Below are 25739 nucleotides of genomic sequence, written 5' to 3'. Positions count from 1 at the left end.
TAGTATAACTGGAAGTAAATGCTACTCTGCCTAAATCAAATCTCTTTGGACCACATAGTAACAAAATTTGAAGTCATCAATAATTAGCCCCATTGAAGTCAATGTATTATTGGCCTGGTTCTAAATGTTAGGAACCAGGGCAAGAATTCAATGGGGCTAATTATGTATTCATGAGGTCATATCTTGTGGCCCCATGGACCGATTCCCACTGAATTTTGGTAGTGGGGGTTTTTCATCATGCTCTACCAAAATATGGTATAAAAAATGCTGAAATGCAAAAAAAGTTTTTATGACGTACTGACGTCATTACTTCGGTACTCTATTGTTTTCATATTCTTGTATAAAATATTGAACAAAGAAATAATATTTTTATTTCATGACATTAACAAAAGAACACATGCACACACCTGCATATTATTATGATCTTTATTTTGTTCTTTAGTAACTCTGTTATCCCATGATCACAGTCATAATACTCAAGCCAATTCATAATACAGATACATGTGAAATTTGCAGTTAGCTTTGATGTACGTTTGAAAATAAAGGCATATTGGTAAGGAAAAGAAAATTATTCAAGACATGATATATTCTCATTCTCAGAATAAAATATCTTAAATATTAAAATGTTTGTTGGTTAATATTCGCTGCATATGTGCAGTAATCACAAGAATCGAATCAAATTATGAAAGAATTTGATAATAATTCAGTCTCTTGTATTAGCATTTACATGAATAACAATGAAGGCATTTTTTATCATAAAAAGAAAAATATTTGATATATTCTCATTTTTTGACAAAAAGAATGGTATCTAAAATTCTGAATGTATAAAAATAATTCATTTTTGGTTCAACGTTCACTGTCCATGAATATGTACAACAATCACAAGAATTCATTAAAGTAAAGAAAAGAAAAAGAGAGAACTTATAATTGAGAATATACATTTGTATTAATGTACATGTATGATAATGAAGGCATGTTGAGTTATGAAAAGAAAAATACTCAAACATAATATATTCTCATTGTGGACAAATGCATCTGAATTATAAAAAATAATCATTTTGGGGTACCAACATTGAATATACTTTCTAATTTTTGACAAATTTTTCTACAATATATAAAACATTCATATTTAGTTCAACATCAATTGTATGTACAATAATAGCAAAAAGTTAGTAACTTTTGCAAAAGAATGTTCATTATATAGCTGCAATTCATATATAATTTAACATAATTTAAAAAAAAAATAAAAAAAGTAAAAATAAGGAGTTGAATAGCTTCTGCTAATACATGTACACTGCTAAAGGTAAATAGACTTTTTCCATTGTATACAACCAAAGGCCTTAACATACACAACATTTACTTTATATACAGGTCTAAAATGTGTCAAATACAATTTATAGTCACATACAATAGCAAGTTAGCTACAAATACTTTTATCCATAAATGTATTTATTTATTTGTTTTTCATCCATTAGAAGCTACAACTCGTCAAATGCATAACAAATATAATTCTTTTTTTAAGTCAGTACTTTTTTATAAACTTACAAAATCAAGGGATGTTTCATAAAAATTTAATTCACCCTTGAATACCCAGTTGTGTGTGATACATATACAGAATGACGACATTGGTCAGATCATGCTTGGGATGGACCCAACCGTGGTCATCAATACACATTTAATGTCATGTAAATGTTAAAGCATAATAGTTGGGTTTAAATCTTTGTGAAGCACCCCTTAGGAATATGAGTTGTGCATGTTTTCAATGTTTAATGTAAGCCCAAATCAGTACCATACATTCCATGTACAGAGTTAGAAATAACAGTTATATTCAATTCACAAACAATCCTAATTCAATCCTCAACTCAAATAAGAAATGTACATGTGTTATAACTCTATCGAATGATAAAATGGTCTGAATCCTTAAGTATGGGAATGGTTGGCAAATTGGCAGCTCTGTGCTTAGCATACCAAAAGGCTACTCACAGAGACCTTGTTTGGTAACAAAGAAATCACTCAGATGAGGCATCAGTGAAGGTTTCATCACAGCTTTACTTGTAAAACCTTGAGAAATATTGAGTTGACTCCTGGTTTTTTTTTTTTACATTGACTTATTGGCCCATATTCTGAAGTCGGGTTTAATTTAAACTCTGGTCTAAAGATGTGGTTTAACTATGGAAAGCCAATTGTGACATAAATCTCCAACAATAGAGGTTCAAAGTATCAGCTAATTTAACTCTTAAATCATTCTTCACTGTCTAGGAAAGATTAGTAAGATAATTGTCTTCACCTTTTGAATTAAGGAAGAGCACAGTAAACACAAGAAATATGCAGTGTAAACAAATTTTTGAAATTTTTAGCTTCCCATAATTTTAGCACAAAAGTATGCAGTAATAATATAAACTGTATTAAAAACTCTAAAGATTTTGTATATCATCATCATCATCATAATTAATAACCTATGAATCTGAGACTTTCTAAATATAAATCACCCTTTTTATAGGTATTTATACATAGGAAACAGTATTGCACTTTAATAATCATATCAACTCAAAGATATAACTTTTTATAAAATTAATATCATAATTCCTTAATTGTGAACATGAACTACTACATATATTTTAGGTTGTTCTTGGTGTCATTTGAAAGCATTTTTCCCCCCCTTTTTAATAGGTGCAGCTGCTAAGAAAATGAAACAGAACGTGATCCTCTATTCCCAACTCCCCCCCCCCCCTCTCCCAAAATGGTGGCAAGGTTATCTCTGATAAAACAAAACAGGCATTTGGTCATAAAGTTCTAAAAGGTGACATATTCCCTTGACCCATCATCAAAGTATGAAGTCGTGAAATTCAACCACAAAATGAGACATTTTCTTTCAGATCATCTTTTATCAAATAGCTGGGAATTTCAGTTTCTAGTCTTACATGTTTTCCTCATCTGATGCTTATGTAAATTCATACTCCAAACCCTGTTATTATTTTATTCTTCTAATCTCTCACTGAAATACTTTTATTGTTCATCATATCATATCATATATCATATCACATATCATATCAAAGAGCTTGTCGAATAATTATTGGATCAAACTACAGTTGATATGATGATGCATTGGTAGAGCTAGGTTTATCAACTCTATTATCCCGAAGAGACAAACTTACTCAAGATTTTGCTACTTCTTTTGAAAAAAACAATTTGTCAGTCTTGGTTACCTCCTCTAAGAAATAATAATTTTCTTCAAAATGCAAACAAATATAATGAATTCAAATGCAAGATAAAAAGATTTAAAGACAGTGCCCTCCCTAATCTTGTACATGTGCTTAGTAAATATTACAAATCTTAACTGAAATAAATTGAAAATTCTTGAACGTTTAATCTACATCATTAGCAATTGTGATTTTTTTTTATTACCCTTATTTGATTGTGTTTTAAGAGTTTTTTTCAGGAATAATTTTATCAATTAATTGTATGCATTCTTCTGGTATGAATTCATCTATATCAAATAATTTACTGAGCAAATTTTAAGTATGTGAACAATTTTAATTGTATCTGTATTTTTTTAACCATTTATGTTGCAATACCCTGTAAAACGTGTAATTCAGGTTGTTTTACTGCGATGCATGTCTATTGAATAAACCATTAATCATATCATATCATATCATAGCATAGCATAGCATAGCATAGCATAGCATAGCATAGCATAGCATAGCATAGCATAGCATAGCATAGCATAGCATAGCATAGCATAGCATAGCATAGCATAGCATAGCATAGCATAGCATAGCATAGCATAGCATAGCATATCATATAGTACCACAGGATTAGGTTGATCCATTTTGGCAAGTTATATATCTTTTTTTTAAGATTTTTAACAATTGTTTAAATTACATAATATATATATATAGAAAAAAAACCTTCATTTTTTTAAAATTAATAGTGAGTTCTGAGCCACACAGCTGAAGCCAGGGTACTAATAATAGAGTAAACCCAGAAAGAATTATTTTTAGATAGATGCCGCTATAAAAACAGTTATTATTACCATTTGATGACATCACCTCAATGGCATGGCTGTGTTTGTGGTTCTGTGTTCTCTCCAGGTTCTCTTTGGTGTCCATCACTATGCTGCTTAATGCCTTCTTCTCTTCCACTCTGTAACATTCCAATGTGCTCTCTTTGACCATTAGTCTCTGTGCTACCATCAGAACCATTCTGAGGGAGCTCTTTGCTTGATCCAGAGAGGGATGTGTCCTCAGTGAGGTCAGAACTATCGCTTGATTGGATGGATATAGGCTCCAGATTCAAAGTACGCATCTTGGGGTATACCAAGCCTTTGGGTGATTCAGATGAAGAAGATGAGGAGGCTGTAGCAGAGTTAGAGGAAGGGGAGGCGGAGGCTGGGGGGTTGTGTGCAACCAGGTTCCCATCCTGAGTGGATCCTGCAACTCCCTCTCTGTTCAAGTGCTCGAGTCTCTGCTGGCCCTGTTCTCTGATATCGGGCCTTTGGTGATAGCCATCAACCTGTAGTCTTGGATTTCCCATTGGAGGTCCAAAGCCTGGATGCTGTCCGTAGTACTCATACTGACCATCCACCATATAGTTGGATTCCGGCATTACTTGCTGAGGCATGTTCAATGGATGCCTAAGACGAGGATCCATGTGATCTCCGTACCGTCCCTGAGGTATTCCTTGAGGATGTCCCATGTACGTCCCCTGGAAGCGTGCCCCCGATGCATCTGATGAAGATGTAATACTGGACGATTGTAAATAGCTCGGATAGGATGATCCAGGAGAAGGGGACATGCTACTTTGAGATGAGGCAGCGTTCCTGTCCATATGGGGGTTACCTGCTCCTGGAACTGCAGGAGACAGGTACCGATGCCCATACATCTGTTGATTGTACAATTCTTGTTGTTGCATCTGATACTGATACTGTCTCTCCCTTTCACACATGTCATCCCGTCCAAGGTCTTCCCTCATCCGACTACGATCGTGGATCTGGTCCAATCTTCTTTCTGGCAAGTTATGAACTGTCTCAGCTGAACGTGGTCTCTCGGCAGCATTCACATCACCCTGTACTTTAGGGCCGTTGGCCAAGGCCCGGAAGCCACCATAGTGTTCATACTTTGCGGGATCCTCCTTGATTTCACCCTCCCACCGATGGAAACCAGGCCTCCCGCTGGCACCATACTGGCCTTGGTCTTCAGTTATCTGATCTGATGATTCAACTGCCTTGCCATGCTCCAGAGGGTCTGAGCTTTCAACTGGATAATCTGTATTGAGAGAAATATGAGAAAATGATGAATCTTTGAAAAAATAATATTAAAGTAAAATACTGTAGTTGCGATGTTGCTACTGAATGTCAGAACAATGTATAGCTATATTAATTGATCAAAAATAAAATTAAGACCCCCTTCCTATGATTACATGTAGATAGATGTAGATAAAGTTCACATAAAACTTTGTCAGAAAAAAAGTCAGTTTTGATGGTACAGACAACTTAGTTACATTGCAAAACGTGGTAATGACTTACTTTGAGTCCTTGAAGACTTATGTCTATCTTCCTCTTCAATCCTTCCTACCATTTCTGATAACGCTTGACAAACCTAGAAGATAAAACACCAGTAATCATCCATAAAAATCACTTTTGATTCTTCTACATATTGATTCATTCTGCAGGGCATTCAGTGAGCCAGTTTGAAAAAGAATTGTGCCTTATTTACGTCAACTACGGACGACCAGTAACGTCATAATTCATTATCCACATGAAATAGTCCGGTTTTTTTTTTAATGACATATCACGGTGTTGAAGGCTTTTGTATGAAGCTTCCTTTGGGGAAAAAAAAGCTTCATGTCCATAATAAATGAGGTATCCCGTCATCTGTTATCCTCTATTCTTTTATTATAGCTCGAACTCACAATATTTGGGTGAAGAGCTACACTGAACAGTTCGAGACCATATTCTATCTTTCTACGAACGACCTTTCATTCAATGGTAAAATGTTTAGAAGAAAATACCATTAAAATTTCTTACAATAATTGACATGTCAACATCACTGTTTTTTCCACACAAATTGACAAATTGTAACTGCTAAAAATATCTATCATCAAACTCTATTTATTTCTGATACATATAATAAATAATTTAATGCAGCAATTAAGAAAAGCTACCAATTTGAATAACATCTGATTGACCAAGGCTTTAAATAATTTAATAGCCTTCAAGGTTAAAATGGATAATAATGATAATTATGCTTTCTTATATAGTACTATTCACTTACTTCATCAGAAGTCTCTAGGCACTATACAACAATGCACAATTATCCTGGCTATGGGTCCTGGGGGGTGTTTCACAAAGATTTTAGTATGACTAGGAGTCGCACTTAAATGTCTAATTGTGTGCAGTATAAAAGGCATGACTGCATTGGTCAGATCATGCCAAGAGGATGCGCACTACTACATATTGATCAATAAGATTGTGCATTGCATATCATGTACGTGTCGTATTCTATTTCTTTATTCCTTCATGTATTTTAGTGCGACTTAAGTCATACTTAAATCTTTGTGAAACACCCCCCTGGTGAATCAAAATATTACTGAACATGTCTCGTCAACTTACCTGTTCTGTTTCTGGTCTGTGTTTGAATACCTTGAGACAGTCCATGGCCAGGTTAACCAGGCCCATCATGTACCTGGTGGGCCATGCTGGACACAACGGATCCTGGAGGATCTCGGCTACCACAGCTTGGGGTCTCCCTTCATTGGCCTCCATGATTCTCTCAACACATCTCCACTGTAAATCATCAATCAAAGGAGATTATACAATGCCTGCTTAGGTTGTTGTATGCAAGCAAATGGAAGGCTGAATGTCAACGTACCATCCAAAATGTACCATTGCACAGCCTTGACGTCATAATATGATTAAACTTTAAAGTAGTAAATAAATGCAGGTGCAATATGCATAGGGCTTTACTGGCTTTATGCACACTGCTGCTGCAGATCAGATGCATGCTTGAGGGATTTTGCTTTTTATTTTCAAGAATCCTTTCTCATTTCCATAGATAATACTAAAAAAGTGGTATGACATTTCAAATTCGGTGAAAGAAATACTCTATTCGACTCTGCTATATAAAATTATACACATGATTGAAAACAAAGTTGATGTTGTAATCAATCAGACAAATATTCAAGTCATACTTTCATAGCATTTGACTGGAATGCAAACTACATACAGTGGTACTCAAAGTTTAGTGAACCCCACCAGAAAATAAACATATTTAAAGTGTTTAATTTCTGTCATGTTTTCAGATATGTTATTGTGAATTCAGGTGATCAAATATTACATTCAATAAAGTTTGTCTCTCTGGGCTCACCGAACATTGAAGTGTTGTTGTCTACATTCAACACTCAGCATGAAGGAGTGCATTTTGTGGTGAGGTTCACTTACTTTGGAGCACAAATGTACATGTAGGTGTCATACCCACTACATTTCCTTGAACTATTCACAAAACCCAACTTACTTTTAATCTTCATGGATAATTTTTTGCAAAAAAAATAAGATGAAGAGTCGAAGTAAACCTTTGAACTTAACTGCGTCATGGATGCTCGTCTAAAATCTCATGCATCGCTAGTTTGAACTTTGCATCAGTGAAGCAGGATCTTTATGAATTCATCATTTAACCTGTTGAAGACTGAATTATTTCACAATAACAAGTTTTCCATAGACTCCCATCCACAAACAGTTGAGGCCAGAAGTTTACATACACCCAGGAAATTAAAACAAAAGTTGACACTTGCCAAGCATCTTAAAATGTAAAATATTTGTGATATCATGACGAATTTGTTATCAAAGAAATTAGTATGTCATGCCCCTTCATCACATTCCTTTGTCATCAGGAGCTGAAAAATATTTAGGTGTCGTTTTTCCCCCAAAGTTCTTCATATTTTAGACAAATTAAAAATAAAAACTTGACAAAAAACATTTCATAATTGTGCTAGTTACTTCTCAACACAGACATTTCAGATTACACTTTTTTGTTCAGTGGTGACATATCATGATAAAAAATCTAATATCAATCATAGATTTGACATTTATATATCTCTATGAAACAATGTTTGAAAATATAATAACAAACAATAGAATACATTTGGCATGAATGCTACTTTTTTTTTCTTCAAAGAAATTCCACCTGAAATATACTTTAATCCCAACAGCATACCAATCATGTGAAAGAGCTTAATGCGCTCTTTCATTTGATACCAAATTAGTTGTGATAGTATATTTCTGAAGATATAGTAAATTATAGGATGTTTGGCAAGCGAACAAATTTTACTGAAATTCATGGGTGTGTGTAAACTTTTGGCCTCAACTGTATTATGCAGGCTCAGTCTGCAATGGGTCAACATCACAATGTATGAGATTTAAATGTCCTTACCAGAAGATCATTGGCCTGAAACCGCCTCTTGGCTTGTCCTGCTTTCTCCCCAGTAACCAACTCAAGAAGGACCTATTAATCAAATGAAAACAATATTAATATTACATTACAAGAAGAGTAAACTATACAAATTTTTTTGAGAGGCTGAAATAAGCATTGTAATTAATGAGAGAATCCAAATTAAAACTTAATTAGGCTGCCATGGTGCATGCCAACGAGAAATAAAAAATTTACTTTTACCCATTTGTTTGGAGTATGCTCGATTCGTATTTCTAACTTAAACTATGACTTGACTAAATAATTACATTGAAAAAAAAATCCAATCACCATTCATCTGAAACAACAAACAACTGATTAAAATCCTTTATGCTTTTGCTCAGTGATTTCTATTTCTGTATTTATGATTTGTATGTTAGAAATTGAAAAGAACTTAATTTCAACTCAAACTTTGTAAAGGCTTTTTCAATGTACATTGCATTCCTCCTTGTTTACAAATTACTGCAGGGAAATTAACCCTGGTTCATTTCTTGTAGATTTCTCCAGATGGAGAAATCTACAAGCAATCTGGAGAAATCTACAAGCTGGCCACCTGTGCCATGTATGTTTCACTGGAGAATTTCCTGTGTAATGTACATGAAATACATGACCTCTTTATTATGTAATTAGGAGTGCTATCAAACTTTCCAATCATGACAAGCTGAACTTACAACACCAAAGCTGTAGACATCCAGTTTCTTTGACAGCTTTCTGTTTGGATCCCGGATAAACTCCGGAGCCAGGTAGGCCTTGGTACCGAACACGACACTAGTCTTGAGAGTGGTGTACTCCTTGCCCTTCGTAGGTCCTGGTCTAGCTAGACCAAAGTCTGCAATCTTAGGCACAAAATTCTCATCAAGGAGGATGTTTGAGCTGTAAAAATAACACAAAATGCATCCAAAATATATAAAGCTATATAAAGAACAAGATGGATTCTTGATTGCATGTAGTCAAAATTTATGCCTCAACTTCATTTATAACATTTGTCTGTAATTTTTTGTTTACGTTTACAAAATTACTTCTTTCTTTATTTTCATTTACTTTTTATTTCTATGTTTTGTTATTCTATCAATTATATCTTACATGTTTACATGTATTCAATCTCTGATTTGATTTATTACCTTTAAACAATTATAATAAGAATTATGCAGATATGGATGTATAAAGTTATAAATCATCAAAAGTTCTTTTTACTTGGAAATGAGTTTTGTTTCTCAGCAGTAAACATGTGGGAGCATTTGTTAAGTAAAAAATATGAAGACATAAACCAACATTTTTATTTGTTTACAATACACTCATCGAAAGCATGTTTTTTATACTGAAAATTAAATGAAATTATCGTGAATACAATAAAGTTTTGAAAAATATAAAATTACTTGGCACAATATATAGCAAATTCATATCAAGTTTACTGTTACAGGGAATAATTTTCCTGGTATAGCATCGCAATATGCTCCAGATTTTTTTTTTTTTTCTGTTTTTATTATAACAAATTGAAATAAATCACAAAATTTACAAATGATTATTAGGTGATTGCAAATCACATAAACACAAGTTAGTTACACAAAAAAGACAAAATAACAACCATAATGATAAAAAAAACCTACCCACTTATCCTCCCCCAGCCCCCAAAAAAGGAATGTGGCAAAGTGATGACTTAATATCAGTGTTATCTAAACAAAGATAGGTGATTTGGTAAATAAAGTAGACAAAACAAAATATACAAGCTATGATTATAAAATGGTTTCCCAACAACTATTGATAGGATTAAAAAACACAACTGGTTATCCAAGACGACATAATTATGGAGGTTTTTAAACGGACAAGTATATCAAGGAAACTGAGATACAAGTTGCATAAAAAATGGGATCTGATGTCTACAACCATATAACCAATACAGTGCAGTATTATTTTTAAAAATGGGGCACTAAGCCTGTTATACAAAATTTGCTCCAGATTTTTGAAAGACTGTTATGCATGAAGTCTTTTGTATCGAGCATATATTTACATAGGACTGTACATTACTCAGTTGAGAGCTTTTCTCTTATGACCAAAAATGCTATTCAAATTTGTAAAGCAAAATTATTCCCTGCTGTTATACGGATAGACTTAAGGATGGTGTTAGGAAAGATTCCTGTGAGATTACCTCTTGATATCTTGATGTATGAGTGGTGGATTTTGTATTGAATGAAGGTACTGTATCCCCATAGCTGCTCCTTCAGCTATCATATGCCTTCTCTTCCACTCCAATGGACCTTGAGGTGCCTGTAACAGAGAGAAAGATTGAGGTCACAAGGTCAAGAGAGGTCAGCAATGGTCATTATAACGCACTATATTATACCCACAATCTAAGCTCCACCCAGTTTAATATAACCAATGGTAATACAATAAGTTACAAGTCTTTCAGATGTTATGGCGGCTTGTTATTCACAGCACAAATGTGGTCGCAAATTAGTCTGCAGGCACAGACCCTGATAGAAACTTTGATCAACAAGTGGGCCTTCACAAAAGACTAACACATTTAAAACTTGCATTGTAGTTTGTGTATTCAGACCACTTAACTTGAGTGAAGGGTTTGCACAGCAGACTTGTCGCGAGTGGTGATTAGTTTTCGATTGGCAATCAGACATACCTCAAGATAGCGGAGCATGCAGATGTGTGATCTAACTGGTGATTGCTGGTGCTATCATGGAGAACCCATTTTTTTCTTTTTCTAAAATGCCAATTCTTGTTCTTTGATTGTTCATCACATTCCATGTTTGATTTTGATACAATCTAAATTGGTTTACTTTATTCTTCATAAAAAACATGTACCGGTATACAAGTGTAAAAATGATGAACATATAGTTATGGAAAACCACATTTAAAGGGTAATAAGATATACCGGTAACTTAACATAAAGCATGATCAAGAAAAAAAAATTATGTCGAAGAGCAATTAGTCTTGTTTAGTGATGATCCTCCCCCCCCCAAAAAAAAAAAACATAATAATATGCATGATTCAAATTTTTTAGCCTAAAAATTGTTGTTTTCTGTGAAATTCAGTGTTCATCCTGAATTCTGTGAAATTCAGTGTTCATCCTGAATTATGTGATTTTTTTTTTTCTGTTTTCCATATAGCATGACACTAGAAACTATGCTATCCATCTGAAAGGAGAAGGTGGATTCATATCTTACCCTGCCCTCTAACTGATATTCCAATGAACCGTTCTTCATGTAGTCAAATATCAGGCAAATACAGTCATCTCCAACAGAATAGGATGCCAAGCAAACAATGTTTTTACATCGGTACCTGCAAAAATAAAACAAATTAAGTAAATAATAAGTAATTATTATCATTTCTTATACTGTGCTTTTCCTCTAGGCTAAGAGTGCTCACATTGAAATCTTAACCCTAACTAGGCCGGGCTTTTTTGGCTGTTCTGTGGCCGGGGGGGGGGGTTGATTCAACCCCTCCTGAGATCTCGGCCGCCGATCGCGCGAGCGCCGCAAAAATTTGCACACTGGTACTGTGCGATGTAATCTACAAGGCTGTATGGTAAAATTTTCCAAAATAATGAGATTTTATTTTATATGAGTTAATTATGCTAATTTATGCATAAATCATACTTTTTGCTCTAATTCACTAAATAAAGCTCCTAGAATGCTAATTTTTGGTAAAAATATTCTTTGTAGCATTCTTAAGAATCGCAATCGAAAAAAAACTTCGGTTTGGAAATCAATTTCTTATGTATTTTATTGTTTTATGAATTTCTTATGTATTTCTTTGTTTTTCAACCTTTTGTTTTTCTTTGTTTTTTTCACCAGATTTATTGCACAACCTTTTTTAAGCATAATCATGCTAAAATCAATTGATTTCAGCTGTTTAAAGCAAAAATAATCATATCTTTATGAATAAGATGAGAAAACGAAATTTGCATTGACTTTGTACACAAAATCACGTTTTGGAACAATTTTTGGTCTGACATGCACTTACAAAATGTTGCGTAATTTTTGAACCGCGTACCCGGGCGTCGCAAATTTGGTCTCAAAAGATGCGCGAGACTTGAAAGTATAAACTCTGTGAGTGGCGCGTTCAAAAAATTTCGCACGGCGGAATAATCGCAGAAAATGTTGAGGGGGGGGGTTGATTCAACCCCCCCCCCGGTCAGTTTAGGGTTAAAAACTACAAACACTGCCAAACCAATGGGTTTTAAGGTCAATTGTTGTTCTTTTTGCCTTGTACTTGTAGATGGTGTTCACATTTTAGTCACAGTTTAAAAGACTAATCTGAATGTCATAAGCTGTATAATTCATGACAATTACTTTCAAGGAGAGAAAACCTGAAAAAAATGTTTGAAAACGATATAAAAAATACCAACATTGATTCTTCCAATGGACACATCTACATGTAATCTTATGTCACTGTGAAAAAATATTCCTAACATCGCTCTTTGTAACCTATGCAAACACATTTCAATACATTTTTTATTGTTGGTTTCACAGTTTGAAATAATTCATTGTTGTAACTTGGATATTTTTTTAATAATTATATGCTCACAATGTTGTTTAATGCCTAAACAATGTGTCATACACCTTCCATTCAGCTCATATCAATTATAAATACAATCGAGATAATGTTTTACAATCTACAGTACACAGATTCTATACATGCAACGGTTATATATGCAGTATACATATATACTCACTTTGTAAGAGCTTCAATTTCTTTGATTTGATCTCCTCTAATGTTGGATTGGTTAAATTTGACATTATCATTCTGTGAATATTTAGGGGGAAAATGAATAACAAAAATATTTTACTATATATTCTTTGTTGTGTCCACATAGTGTAGTGGTGGAGAGGAAATGAAAGAATTGAAAAAAAATATGAAAAAAAAAAATTATGTTGGAGTGGTTTAATTTGACATTCTCATTCTGTAAATATTCAAGGGAAAAAAGGAACAAAACATCTTGTTATATTCTTTACTGTGTCCTCATGGGGAAGAAGAAAAAAATCTTCTTATGAGGACTTAAATTTGACATTCTGTGAATATTCAGATAGTCTCTTTCTGTGCATATTCAGACAAGAAATTGTATTGTATTCTTTGTAGTATCTACATGGGCGAGGAAATGAAAGAATCAAGAAATATGAGGGGGAGAAGAAAAAAAAAACACAGGACAAGGTACAGGAAACAAAGTATTGGAAGGACAAAAATATCACATGATTCAAATTACAGACTAAAATTATACAAGTCACATGACAACATCCTTCCTTCCTGGCATCTATCACAGAAAAGGGAAGTCACTCTATATTGCCTTGAGGTTTCACGGGCCTAATTACAAGTGGCAGGCAAAAGATATTCATTCGAGCCAACCCATTCTCAATTTTTAAATTTGATATTGCTGATTGACAAAAATGAATATGACTGACAATCTAATACTGATTCCAAGGAGGGTACCAACGGAACTTCCTTTTTCCAAATTGGAAAGATATACCACCACTTTGGAACTATTTTTCTACTGGCGGAAGAATTGGGGCCATTTTACTCTCTCAAGTGATGAATTTGATCCTGTCAGGTGTAGTCTTCATAAATGCCAATTCATTTTTAAAATGAGCCGGTCGAGGTACCCTTTTCTGGTCAGATATGGAATGTCAGACATATATCCTATCCACTGGTAGTAAACATTCAACCCTCGAATTTCCTCCTTATTTTTAAAGAATTTTTTTAAAGTGCCACTTTAACACACGAGTCTATGGGAAATTATTTAGGCCTGTGATACCTTGATAGGAAAACAAAGAAGAAGGAAAAATAAGATCTGAAAAACAGAGAAGAAACAACATTTTGAAGGAGAAATCTGGTTCAAATTGGCAGTTCTAGACCTATCTAGGACACTTTGTATCCATAAAAGATGCCAATATTGCAGGATGAAATTTGCTCTTGGACAATCTAACCATGCCATTTCAGTTGCTTATAACAGTACATGTAGCTCATACTTTCCATCAAGTTTGAAAAGTGCCCTGCAATATTTCTGGTGAGATATATTTACTTGTTTCACTTGTTAATACAAATTATGAATAATATTTGTTTTCCCAAAATAAAAATTAACCATTCATGCCACTATTTAAAGTATCAGTTTGAATATTAACAATTTAATCAATTAGAAAGTCAAAAGGGGCCTAAGCAATTTAAAGGAGAATGAAACCCTTGAAACCAGCTGAATCCATATCAAAGAGAAAAATCAAAGAAACATATTGTTGAAAGTTTGAGGAAGATTGAATGAATAATAAGAAAGTTATGAGCATTTGAATATTGAGATCACTAATGCCATGTAGATCCTCCCATTGGCAATGCGACCAAGGTCTGTGATGTCACACACGTACAACTCCCTCATTACTTTAGTACTTATTTCACTTATATTCTCACTTTTATAGAGTCTATCACAGGATGAGGTGTTCTCTTTATGAGAGGACAAGTACAGAGGTTTCACAACATTATATCATTGATGAATCGTTTGTCATATGATTAGAATGAGCAAAAAGAGATGTTTTGGGGTATATTTTCAGTGTCCAAAAGGGGAGAGTTGTTCATCTGTGACATCATAGATCTTGGTCGCATTGCCAATGGGAGGATCTCCATAGCATTAGTGATCTCGACATTCAAATGCTCATAACTCTTCTATTGCTAGTCACATTTTACTCAAACTTTTGTTGATCTTATTCTTTGATTTTTCTGCTCTCACAAAAGCTAACTTGCTCCAAGAGTTTCATTCTCCTTTAATCAATTGAAAGAAAATATATATGAATAAATGTTATCATTAATAACAAAAGTTATTTGTATCTTAACATTATATTTCAGAGGTCAACTGATTAACTTATTGCCTCCTGAGACTGGATGGTCATTGTACAAGTCCTATGATTCAGTGGTCAACATGTTAACACATTGGCTTCTTGAACCTGGTGGTTCCTGGACAATGTCTATGGATATCACAGAAATCAGTAGGCAACATGTTCGCTCATTGCCTTCTGGAAGTGGGTGGTACGCTTGCAAAGCCTATGGAGATTATGGAATGAAGCAGTCAGCTTGTAAACCCTTTATCCAATATCCCTGTACAATAATAATAATAGCTGGATTTATAAAGCGCTTTTTGCCTGAGGATACAAAGCGCTGCTATTATTACCCCGGCTTTAGTTCAAGCTACCATCACCGGCGCTCAGTGCATGTAAGGATTAATACTGCCGGGTACCCATTCACCTCACCTGGGTCGAGTGCAGCACAGTGTGGATAAATCTCTTGCTGAAGGAAAACACACCATGGCTAGGATTCGAACCCACGACCCTCTGTTTGAAAGGTGAGAGTCAGAGCCACTAGACCAAGACGTGCCCACAATGCTTATAAGAATGACAGAATTCAGTCTACCTTGATGATCCTCTTGATAGCCACATCTATCATATCAAGTTGAGCATGAAACACTTCCCCAAACGCTCCTGAACCAAGCTTGCGTGCAGCACTGAAGTTCTCTGTAGCCTTGCACAGCTTTTCATACGGCACTTGGATTGTTGCCTCAAGATCTACCATTATGAAATGAAACAAAAATATTGTAATTTACAGTATACTCTATCAAACAATGTCATAAAAGAAATTCAAATCACCAGGGAAACCTACACGTACATGTATTGTAAACAATGTACTTTTTTATCTATATCGGGACTGCAGCAAATGATTTGGTATATTGCAAGCATAATTCTTATTCATGAACTATCATGTTATTTTTTTCTCATTAGATACCTATGTAACTGTAAAACATTACTGATTGCGATATAGGCAAACTGCATAAAAGTTTTACATGTTTACATATACATTTATACAAACAAAAGAACATTAAAATACAAGAGAAGATTCTACCGCTCTGTATCATGCCTAGATACTAGTAATAATAAAATAAACAGTGTTAGATAGATAGATACTTTTTAAATGGTTATGATAGTGGAGCCAAAACTTAAGAACTTGTTCTGCCACTTCAATTTATCATGTTAAGGAAACCACTTGATATAACAAAACTATTTTTTTAATTACTGAACTTACACTTATCAACACTGCTTGGGGCTGTTGTGTTAGACTGCTTCACACTGGGATCTGAATGGGGGATTGACTGAAAGTCAGGCTGTCTGGACATTGGAAGACACTCTGATGACACTGGAGGTGGCATGGCCATATTATCATCATTAGAGAAGTGCGACTGGTAGCGCATCGGACCACCTAGAGGATGTTCCGATGGTGTCCTCATCAGGTCGTTGCCTGGGTGCCTAGATCCTTGGTAATCCTGCCGGTAGTTCGGATGCTGAAAGGCGTTGTAATCGACTTGCTGCGGCCTTGTGGCCATCATCATGCGTGGATCGGCAGGTTGCAATGGAATGTTGGCGTTGCTGCTGTGGTAGCTGGCTGTTGAAGGAGTTCTGACACTACTCTGTTGCTGGTTATGGTTGTGGGTCTGAGGAAGATATTGGGGACTTGGCTGGCCTAGTGGATGGGCATGAGGCATATGAGGAGGCATTGGAGACATGCTTCTTGGAAATTGGTTTTCTATAAAATGAAAATAGTATGAGGGTTTAAAAGCTGGCAAAATATACGAGTGATCTCTATTCCAAAAAGGGGACATGGCAGTGAGTCATGCTGGAGTCCCCTAAAAGACCCATGTGTCATATAAAGGGATTGTATTATCCCTAATAACTGTTTTATAATCAGTGTTTTGGCAAAATTGAATTCTGAAAAATTATCTCAACTTCTCTCTTTTATTTTCATATTGTTGTATCTCCCCAACACTGACCTTATGTGATGTCAGAGCTACAAGTACAACCCATAAACCTGAAAAAGGGCATATAAAATGTATCCTAGTATTAATATCTTTGTATGCTAAAGATAATATCTTGGCAAGATATGCATTCTGAAAATAGTCTCTTGTCACCATAACTTCCTGAACTCTCACAACATTAACAAGAGGTATGGGGCTGTTGTATTTCAATGTTGATTATGATTTTCTCCCTTTTCTTTTCCTTCAGACTTTTGTTTGAGTGAAAACTCTATACCTAAAATAAACATCCTAACACCATAGCAACGGCTTACCATGGCCAGGTGGAATATTACTGGCCATTCCTTGTTGAAATTGGTTGATAGGTTGACCTACATTGACAGCAGGCTGTTCTGGGACCACTGGATCATTGTTTGTGACCTTCTGAATCAAATAATGCAATTCTGGTTTCACTGAATACAAACAAAAATAGATAAATAGAAAACATACATTTATGTAATAATCCCTAATTCAAACAGGCAGTACAGGAAACTTATTGTTAAATCAATTCAAGGTCCCAAAATCAATAATAAATCTTTCAATAATTTCTCAATTTGTATTAACTAACTGCTGGTCTAATATTCTTGACAGATGTTGATTTGCAGCACTAATTCAACAGTTAAATTGGATTAAAATTTTGTAAACATGCATTGAAATTTTGTAATTGATGACAAATTAGTTTCTAGCAAAAATATTACTGGCAAACTTGCACTTTATCATTTTGATATGTAGAGCTGCATAAAAATATTCATCAGACGAGTGTTTCACTGCTTATTCAGGGTTGACACCTTATGTTCTATTTTCAGAAGTGTGGGACCCAAATTTCAAAGAAGATGTACGGAATAAGTTTCCTACTCAATTACATCAGTCAATTAATTGAAAGAATTTCTGATGAGCTGAAACATTAAATCAACAGCCTCATAATACAAGGTCAGCTAAGAAAAGGAAGTTGAAACATCAAGTCAGCTGATATTTAGGTACCAGCATATTATCCTACTGTATCAGATTACCATTCAACCTTTCACATACTCTTATCAATAAAATATGATACTTCTGTACAGCAAGATATAAGATGATAAACTATATAGTGTGAAAATATTAGAAGCAAGGAGGTGCACAATGTGGGCCCTACATGTATGAGGTTGACATAGCATACATGTAGTTTACTCAAAAGCTATCAAGATTTTTTTTTTAAATCTTGGTCACTTACTGAATTGGAATGTGCATTCCAGTTGGGGCGATTCCTTAAGTTTTATATTATATACAGGAGCCTACAAAACAAGGATGTAGCAAAATTTACTTAACATTGTTAACCATGGAATAGCCCATTAGGAGCTATTCACACTAAATAAACAAAGACATACCTATCTTCTATGCTGGTACTAACTACTGGACAAATCTGAGTAGTTTTTGCCCTAGACAAGATTATTCTTTAGCTACAAGGCCTAAATAGAAGCTACAAGTGAATAATAGTATAAAAATATATTTATAAGTTCAACTTCCTGAAAAGGAAATGAGTGTACATGTATAATCTAAGAATAAACTATTGGAAATAAGCCTACATGTTCCATGATGATGAAAAATGTCTCTTCTGTTTTATTATATGAAATATCATGTCAGTTTTTTGTGTATAGTGACAAAGAAGCTCTTGAATGACAATTTGAAAAATTCAAGAAGTCAAATCATGCTCACAATTATTATTGGAGGAAAAATTGAAATATTTCATATACATCCTAGATAGAAACCAGCACATTGCAAGGTCACATTCCAACATGGTTTCCAAGACCGAAATTAAGATCGCTCCCAAGACCATTTGGAGCACCCCCATTACACGTTTAACCGCTTTCCACTAAAATGATCTAAGGATGAAGATGAGAACTGGGTCTTATTCTCTCACCATAATCCTTAAGGAGCGTCATGCACCTTGCATGTTTCATCTCATACAGCTTCAGGTACAGCTCTTCTATGGTGTGGTTCTCATAGTCCCACGTAGTCAACATCACGTCACTTGGACTACCCCCTGGCCGATGCAAGTTGAGCTGGAATGCTGCTATGTCATTGTGGCTGAATCCCATCAATCCAGCTGTTTTGTGATCATGAAAAAATAAGGCCAAAAAAAAATCTAATTTCTACTTAGATATGATCTATGGAGGACAATAAAAACTTTTAAGACCAAGACCGGACCCAAAAGTGAAACCAACAAATCATGCACTGGTCAATCAGAAGTTTACAAACTTTTACAATCTTGTGCTTCTCATCAGCCTAAAGATCGTGATGTCATGTTGTGTTACAAATGTTGTGATTCCATACGTTTGTACACAGAAAAACAGGCTGCTTTGGGGGCATTTCATATGGCTTATTATATTCACTCGCGTCGCGTTGGTAAACACACGCGTTTTTGATTTTTGGCGATTTTTTTTTTTCATTTCGGTGCGATTTTTTTTCTAACGGTGTCTTCAATGGGACAAACACGCTGGGAAAATAAAATGAAATTGAAATTCGAGTTTCGTTTTAAGCCGGCAAGTGCCTTAAATAAGATGTACTCGACTTACTGTTTTAACATAACAAACAAGCAAATCAGCCATGTGGCTCATCAACTAACTTCGAATAGATCCGGACTTCTACTGTGTCTTATACGAGGACTCCGAGTCGGAACTTGCCATATCTGCCACATCGATATTACATCGTATCATTCCCATATGCGGACATGCCTGCATGCAATGGCCCCAAGGCGGCTGGACCCGGCCGCGGTCGGACACGACGTGCATCAGTAGCATGGAGCAAGCTAACGTGAGTCGAGCTGAGTTAGATCCCACGTTACATATGAGGCGCCGATTGTACCAATATTATATAGAACAATTATTTGTTACATAATCATTATTCATTAAATAATAACTATTATTTATATATAATTTACATTCTATTTGTAAATAATTACTATTATATAAAATAACATTTCTAATTATTTATATATAATTCCAAGTAATACTTCATTATTTGTAAATGATAATAGTTCGACATTCTATTATTTATAAATAATGATTATTTATAAATAATGGGATATTCAAACAAAAATGTTATTTATAAATAATGAAACACGATGAATTTTCATTATTTATAAATAATGGGAAACTCAACAAATTATTTATAAATAAAGAAATGTGCACTGGCATTGTTAATAGATAATTATCATTTACAAATAATAGAAAACTCAACAAACTTATTTATAAATAATAAAAAAACGAATTGCAATTATTCATAAATAATGAAGTATGCGGTGTCATTATTTATAAATAATGAAACACAAAAATTATTATTTATAGATAATGAAAAACAAATAATCATTATTTATAAATAATGGAATGTCGAACTATTATTATTTACAAGTAATGAAGTATTACTTGGAATTATATATAAATAATTAGAAATGTTATTTTATATAATAGTAATTATTTACAAATAGAATGTAAATTATATATAAATAATTATATAATATTGACTGGTCTTGAGGGGAACATTAAATATATTGCCAGCAAAAGAATCATATTGGCCCGAGTCTTTAGACGAGGGCAATATGGGTCTTTTAAGGGCAATATATTTGATGTTCCCCGAAAGAAGGGCAGTCAATATTTTTATTATCATCCAAATCAGATATCTAGAGCAAAAATCATGATAACAGTGATATCTTTTAAGAATAGAGTTCTGTTGTGTCATGATAATATCAGTGTCTAGGCTCTGCACTTTACCATTATGACGTACTTGCAAGCGCCCAGATCCAGCGTTGTCTTTATTATGACGTAGATCGTTGGTGCGCGGAACATTATGAAGCGTATCACTTCATTCGCATCCTCAAAGGCACGGATGTGAGACCAGGGAAAATACAAAGGTATATTTTGCGTCGTCTCTGCATGCAAAGTCAATACGCGCATTGAGACCGAGGAAAATACAAACAATATACCTATCCCTTCCTGATAATAATAAAATACAGGGAAATACGGTTTTGTAAATGACCAGCTCAGATGTCTGATACGGGTGATAATAGTTATCATTTAATGAATAATGATTATATAACAAATAATTGTTCTATATAATATTGGTACAATCGGCGCCTCATATATAACGTGGGATCTAACTCAGCTCGACTCACGTTAGCTTGCTCCATGCTACCGATGCACGTCGTATCCGACCGCGGCCGGGTCCGGCCGCCTTGGGGCCATTGCATGCAGGCATGTCCGCATATGGGAATGATACGATGTAATATCGATGTGGCAGATATGGCAAGTTCCGACTCGGAGTCCTCGTATAAGACACAGTAGAAGTCCGGATCTATTCTAAGTTAGTTGAGCCACATGGCTGATTTGCTTGTTTGTTATGTTAAAACAGAAGTCGAGTACATTTTATTTTAAGGCACTTAATTGCCGGCTTAAAACGAAACTCGAATTTCAATTTCATTTTATTTTCCCTGCATGTCTGTCCCATTGGAGACACCGTTAAAAAAAATCGCACCGAAATAAAAAAAATCACCCAAAATTCAAAACGCGAGTGATTACGAACCCGCATGCGACGCGAGTGATTATAAACTGCCTTTCATATTACGCATCTTATTTTCCTCACTTCTATCACACATCATAAAGTTGCTTTCAAGCTTGAATTGATGAAATCTACATGTTAAGCAGCAATTGGAAGAATCGTAAACAATATAATTCATTCAGGGGCAGATCCAGGATTTTTCAAAAGGGGGGGGGGGGCACATTTTGCCAAGGAAAATTTTTACTAGCATAAAAAAAAAGGTTTTCAACCAAAAATTAAGGATATTTTGTCCTAAAAAAAAAAATTTGACAAGCAAAAAAAAAAAAGGTTTCACAGCATTTGTACATTACAAATTTTAATTTTGCTTCTCAAAGGGGGGGGGGGGGGCACGAGCCGGCTGTGCCCCTCCCCCAGATCCGCCAGTGAATTCATATATCTCTTACAAATATGGCAATATCAGGCCTACCAAGTACCCAAAAATGTTTGTCATGACCTACATATGCTATTTTACAATTTCCAATCTTTTGTCAAATGTTGGCTAATGCTCAGGCAAAGGTGTCTAAGCACATGATTCTCTTTCCACGAGCTAAGCTCCTACTGAGACTACTGTGTGCCTACATACATGTAACAATCAGACTTTCAATTAATAAAAACAAAATAATTCAAATGGTGTCTAACTCTAATTATTTGATAAACATTTGAAAATGATAGAGGGAGTAAAATTCTATGTTAATTATTCTTGCTCACCACCAAAAGTTCATTTCCAGATAATAAAATTTTGAAGTCATTGTTTAGTGGATTTTTGGCAAGAGAGCTCTTGGGAAAACAATATTTATCAGTAGGTCTTTTTTTTCAAGATAATTATGAAAAAAAAGTGTGATACACATACACATTTTGCTGGGGAATGATACAAGTTTGTGTATACATGCAAAATTAATATACTCAAACAAACATTTTTTAAACACTTTAGTAGGGATAACTTTTTTTGTGACAATTAAGTGATCTTAAAATTGAATGAATCACAATCTCTTTATGCCATCAAATTTCAAGAGTTGTTCAAGTGAATGTTTGGAAACTAATTTCCATCTTTATATATAAAGCAACTTGCATGCAATCATACTGATTCATGCAAGTAAAAATACATTAAAAAAATATCTTGCCTTTTAATTAAAAAGAATAACAGGAACCACCAACTTAAAATACATGAATCTTTCAAAAGGAAATAAGAGCCCTGGTGTAAAAAAAATAAAAAGTTTCCCCAAAATGAATATGAACACTGAACAAGGGGATTTTTAAGGATATATTTAGCAGATTAGACCTGAGAGCATGGTACCATATACAACAGAACTTAATCCAACTCCAATCAGACCTTTTTTTATGAACTTACCAAGTTGCATCCAGTCTTTATTTTGTAGATACGGATCTAAAATACTGCATAATTCTTGTTTGACTCTAGCAGATTTTACATCCTTTAAAAACACAGGCAGTTCCTTTGAATCCATAGTAGTAATGGACAACAACTACTACCCACCAAAAAATCAACCTGTTTCGAGTTCTCAACCATAAAATCTACTGAATGACAAACTTTGTATGCAATCATGGTGTAATTTGGTTCAATTTTCTCAACAAACCAGGATGTTTATTTGTTTGATTTACATTCTTTTATGTGAAGACTGAATAAAGAGGATGTGAAGATTACAGCAGGCCAATATAGAGTTGTGACCCCCCCAACAAATAAAAAAAAAGATAACCTAGTTATACACAAATATACCAGTCACTCTTGTTTTAGTACTGTAGGCCTACTACAGATAATGAAAAGGAACTTGTAATACCAAGGAGCTTCCTTGGTAATACAAGGCCAAAGCACACCACATGACCACACACAAAGTTCCAGTGCAGTGCTTGATTATCTTGATATGATATCACATCCTGTTTCATGCTTTTAACCAAATTCATTGATTTTGTACCGTGACTTATTCAGTTGGAAACTACCATTGACTACTGAATCTTTATTTAGAATAGTACCGAGCTTGGTTGGGACTCCGGTTGTGAATCTTTCTTTTCTATGATTACCTGGCTAACTTGAGTATGATTACCAAATTTGAACATGCTTGTACTTGTTGTGGTGTAGACCTAGACCTAAGCCTAAGGCTAAGCTATGTAGTATTTTAATTCAATTCAAAGTATTAAAAAAAGTTCACACTAAACAACTAAGATTAGATCTCCGTCCATGTCCATGATGTAGTCTAAATCTAGTATTCTAGTCTAGGCCTAGATCTAACTTTTTTATACAAATGAAAATAAAAAATAACTGCCCAGATTTTTTAATACAACTTAAAGTTGTTTGTAGCAACAAAAAAAAAGAAGCCAAAATGCAGATGCCCAGACCAAAGACATACCGTTAGTAGTAGTAGGCTACCGGTACGGTACCTTTGTTTTATTTAACTGTACGTCATTGTCAATGCCATGCAAAGTCATCAATGTAAATAACAGTCAGAATTATTAAAATTAAGTCGTGTCTACTTTGCTGGATATGGATACCGAATGAAAGGTGAATAAAATTCATACCTAAATGTCTCCAGTTCCTCAAGCCGGATAAATCGTCCAAATAATCACATAGCCTTTGTCTAGTAGGGACAGGAATATCACGAATATATTTCATTCGATTGGAAGCCATTGTTACAGGCATTCTAATTCTTTATTCTTCACTGCAATCATGCATGCAACGCAACGCGTAACGCACATGCACAGCTACTAGTACCGTACAGTACATGCAGCAGCTAGCTAGCGCTCGCAGTTCTTCGTAGCTAGCTGTATACACGATATCGAGAGCTAGAGAGAACTGTGTGTCCTTCACGAATTTTGTTTTTGATCCGCGATTGTGGCAACAAAAGGTGACGTCATTAGGGAAAACCCCTATCTCTATGATATCGATGGACAGTGTGGACGGCCGGGGAAACCTAAATAACCACAAAGTCAATTGACATGAAAAATGCCCTGCATTCCATGATTAAGATTCCAAGAATCTATGTATGTTGCTTTTCATGATATCACCATTTGGTCGATGTCTCGCCCAATAACCAAATTATGTATCACTTTTCATTTTGATAGATTGTGGGAAAGACCGTGGCGGGGGTGGCGGGGCGCGCGGGGAGGGGAGTAGTGAAAAGAAATTAAAATCACTCTACACGGTATTCAAATTTTCATCAATATATCATTGATCAGTACCATCTACATGATTTGAAAAGTTGTTTTATTTCATCAGGAGTGGTCAGATAAAGAAAAAAAGAACTTGAAGGAGAAAAAGAGAAGAAATAAACAAGGAAGAAAGATGTGACAAAGGATCCCGGCAATTTTTGTGGGAAAAAAAATGTAATTTCAGGTCACCTTGCCTCCAGCTCCCATCTCCCTATAAAATACCCTGGGTCTCATGTTTGATAAATCAATTAATCAATCAATCCATCCATCCACCAGTCCCTCCATCCATCCACCAATCAATAAACCAACCAATCAAAAATCAATAGATCAATTTGTATTTTTTGTTGCATCTAAATATGCAAGCCATTTTATCATAAGCCATTACCTCCTTCTATGCCATATGTCCCTTGTCTCTATTACATAAAATATTTAGAAAATAAAAAGTTTATATTATGAAGGCCAGGCTTATTTTGTTGCATATCTATATTATTAAGTTGTGTATGTTTCTCAGGTGCACAACTCTTATACAGTGCGTATCAAAAAAAAAGTTTACACTTAGAAAAGTCCTGTAAAATTATACATTTGTAATATCCTGAAGATTTTTCCACATTTTTACATTGGTACAGATCCATTTAAGCAAATGACGATATAACTGTCGAAAAATATTTCCACTTGAGTGAGCACCACTTGCTGTTGAAAAGTTAGTGAAAAATGATTTGCGC

The 25739-nt window shown here is 34.6% G+C and overlaps 1 protein-coding gene across 2 annotated transcripts; it reads right to left on the bottom strand.

Annotated features, from left to right (window-relative positions):
• Window positions 1–412: 412 nt before the first annotated feature.
• LOC135153494 (probable serine/threonine-protein kinase drkD) lies at window positions 413–24670 on the bottom strand. Of its 2 annotated transcripts, none has more exons than XM_064096158.1 (13): window positions 24388–24670; window positions 19187–19372; window positions 17565–17702; window positions 16527–17024; window positions 15861–16012; window positions 13150–13220; window positions 11639–11753; window positions 10609–10727; window positions 9134–9335; window positions 8427–8498; window positions 6611–6784; window positions 5525–5597; window positions 413–5264 (listed from the first exon to the last, which is right to left on the bottom strand). In XM_064096158.1, exons 1-13 carry the CDS (start codon window positions 24506–24508, stop codon window positions 4051–4053), a joined length of 3135 nt encoding a protein of 1044 aa, XP_063952228.1. In that variant the 5' UTR covers window positions 24509–24670; the 3' UTR covers window positions 413–4050. The 2 variants fall into 2 exon arrangements, with proteins under 2 accessions (XP_063952228.1, XP_063952229.1); XM_064096159.1 differs by lacking the exon at window positions 24388–24670 and adding an exon at window positions 23207–23419.
• Window positions 24671–25739: the final 1069 nt, after the last annotated feature.

The sequence above is a fragment of the Lytechinus pictus genome, chromosome 3, assembly GCF_037042905.1.
Source record: "Lytechinus pictus isolate F3 Inbred chromosome 3, Lp3.0, whole genome shotgun sequence".
In the NCBI taxonomy this organism is placed as follows: Eukaryota; Metazoa; Echinodermata; class Echinoidea; order Temnopleuroida; family Toxopneustidae; genus Lytechinus; species Lytechinus pictus.
This window is presented reverse-complemented; position numbering and strand designations above follow the sequence as displayed.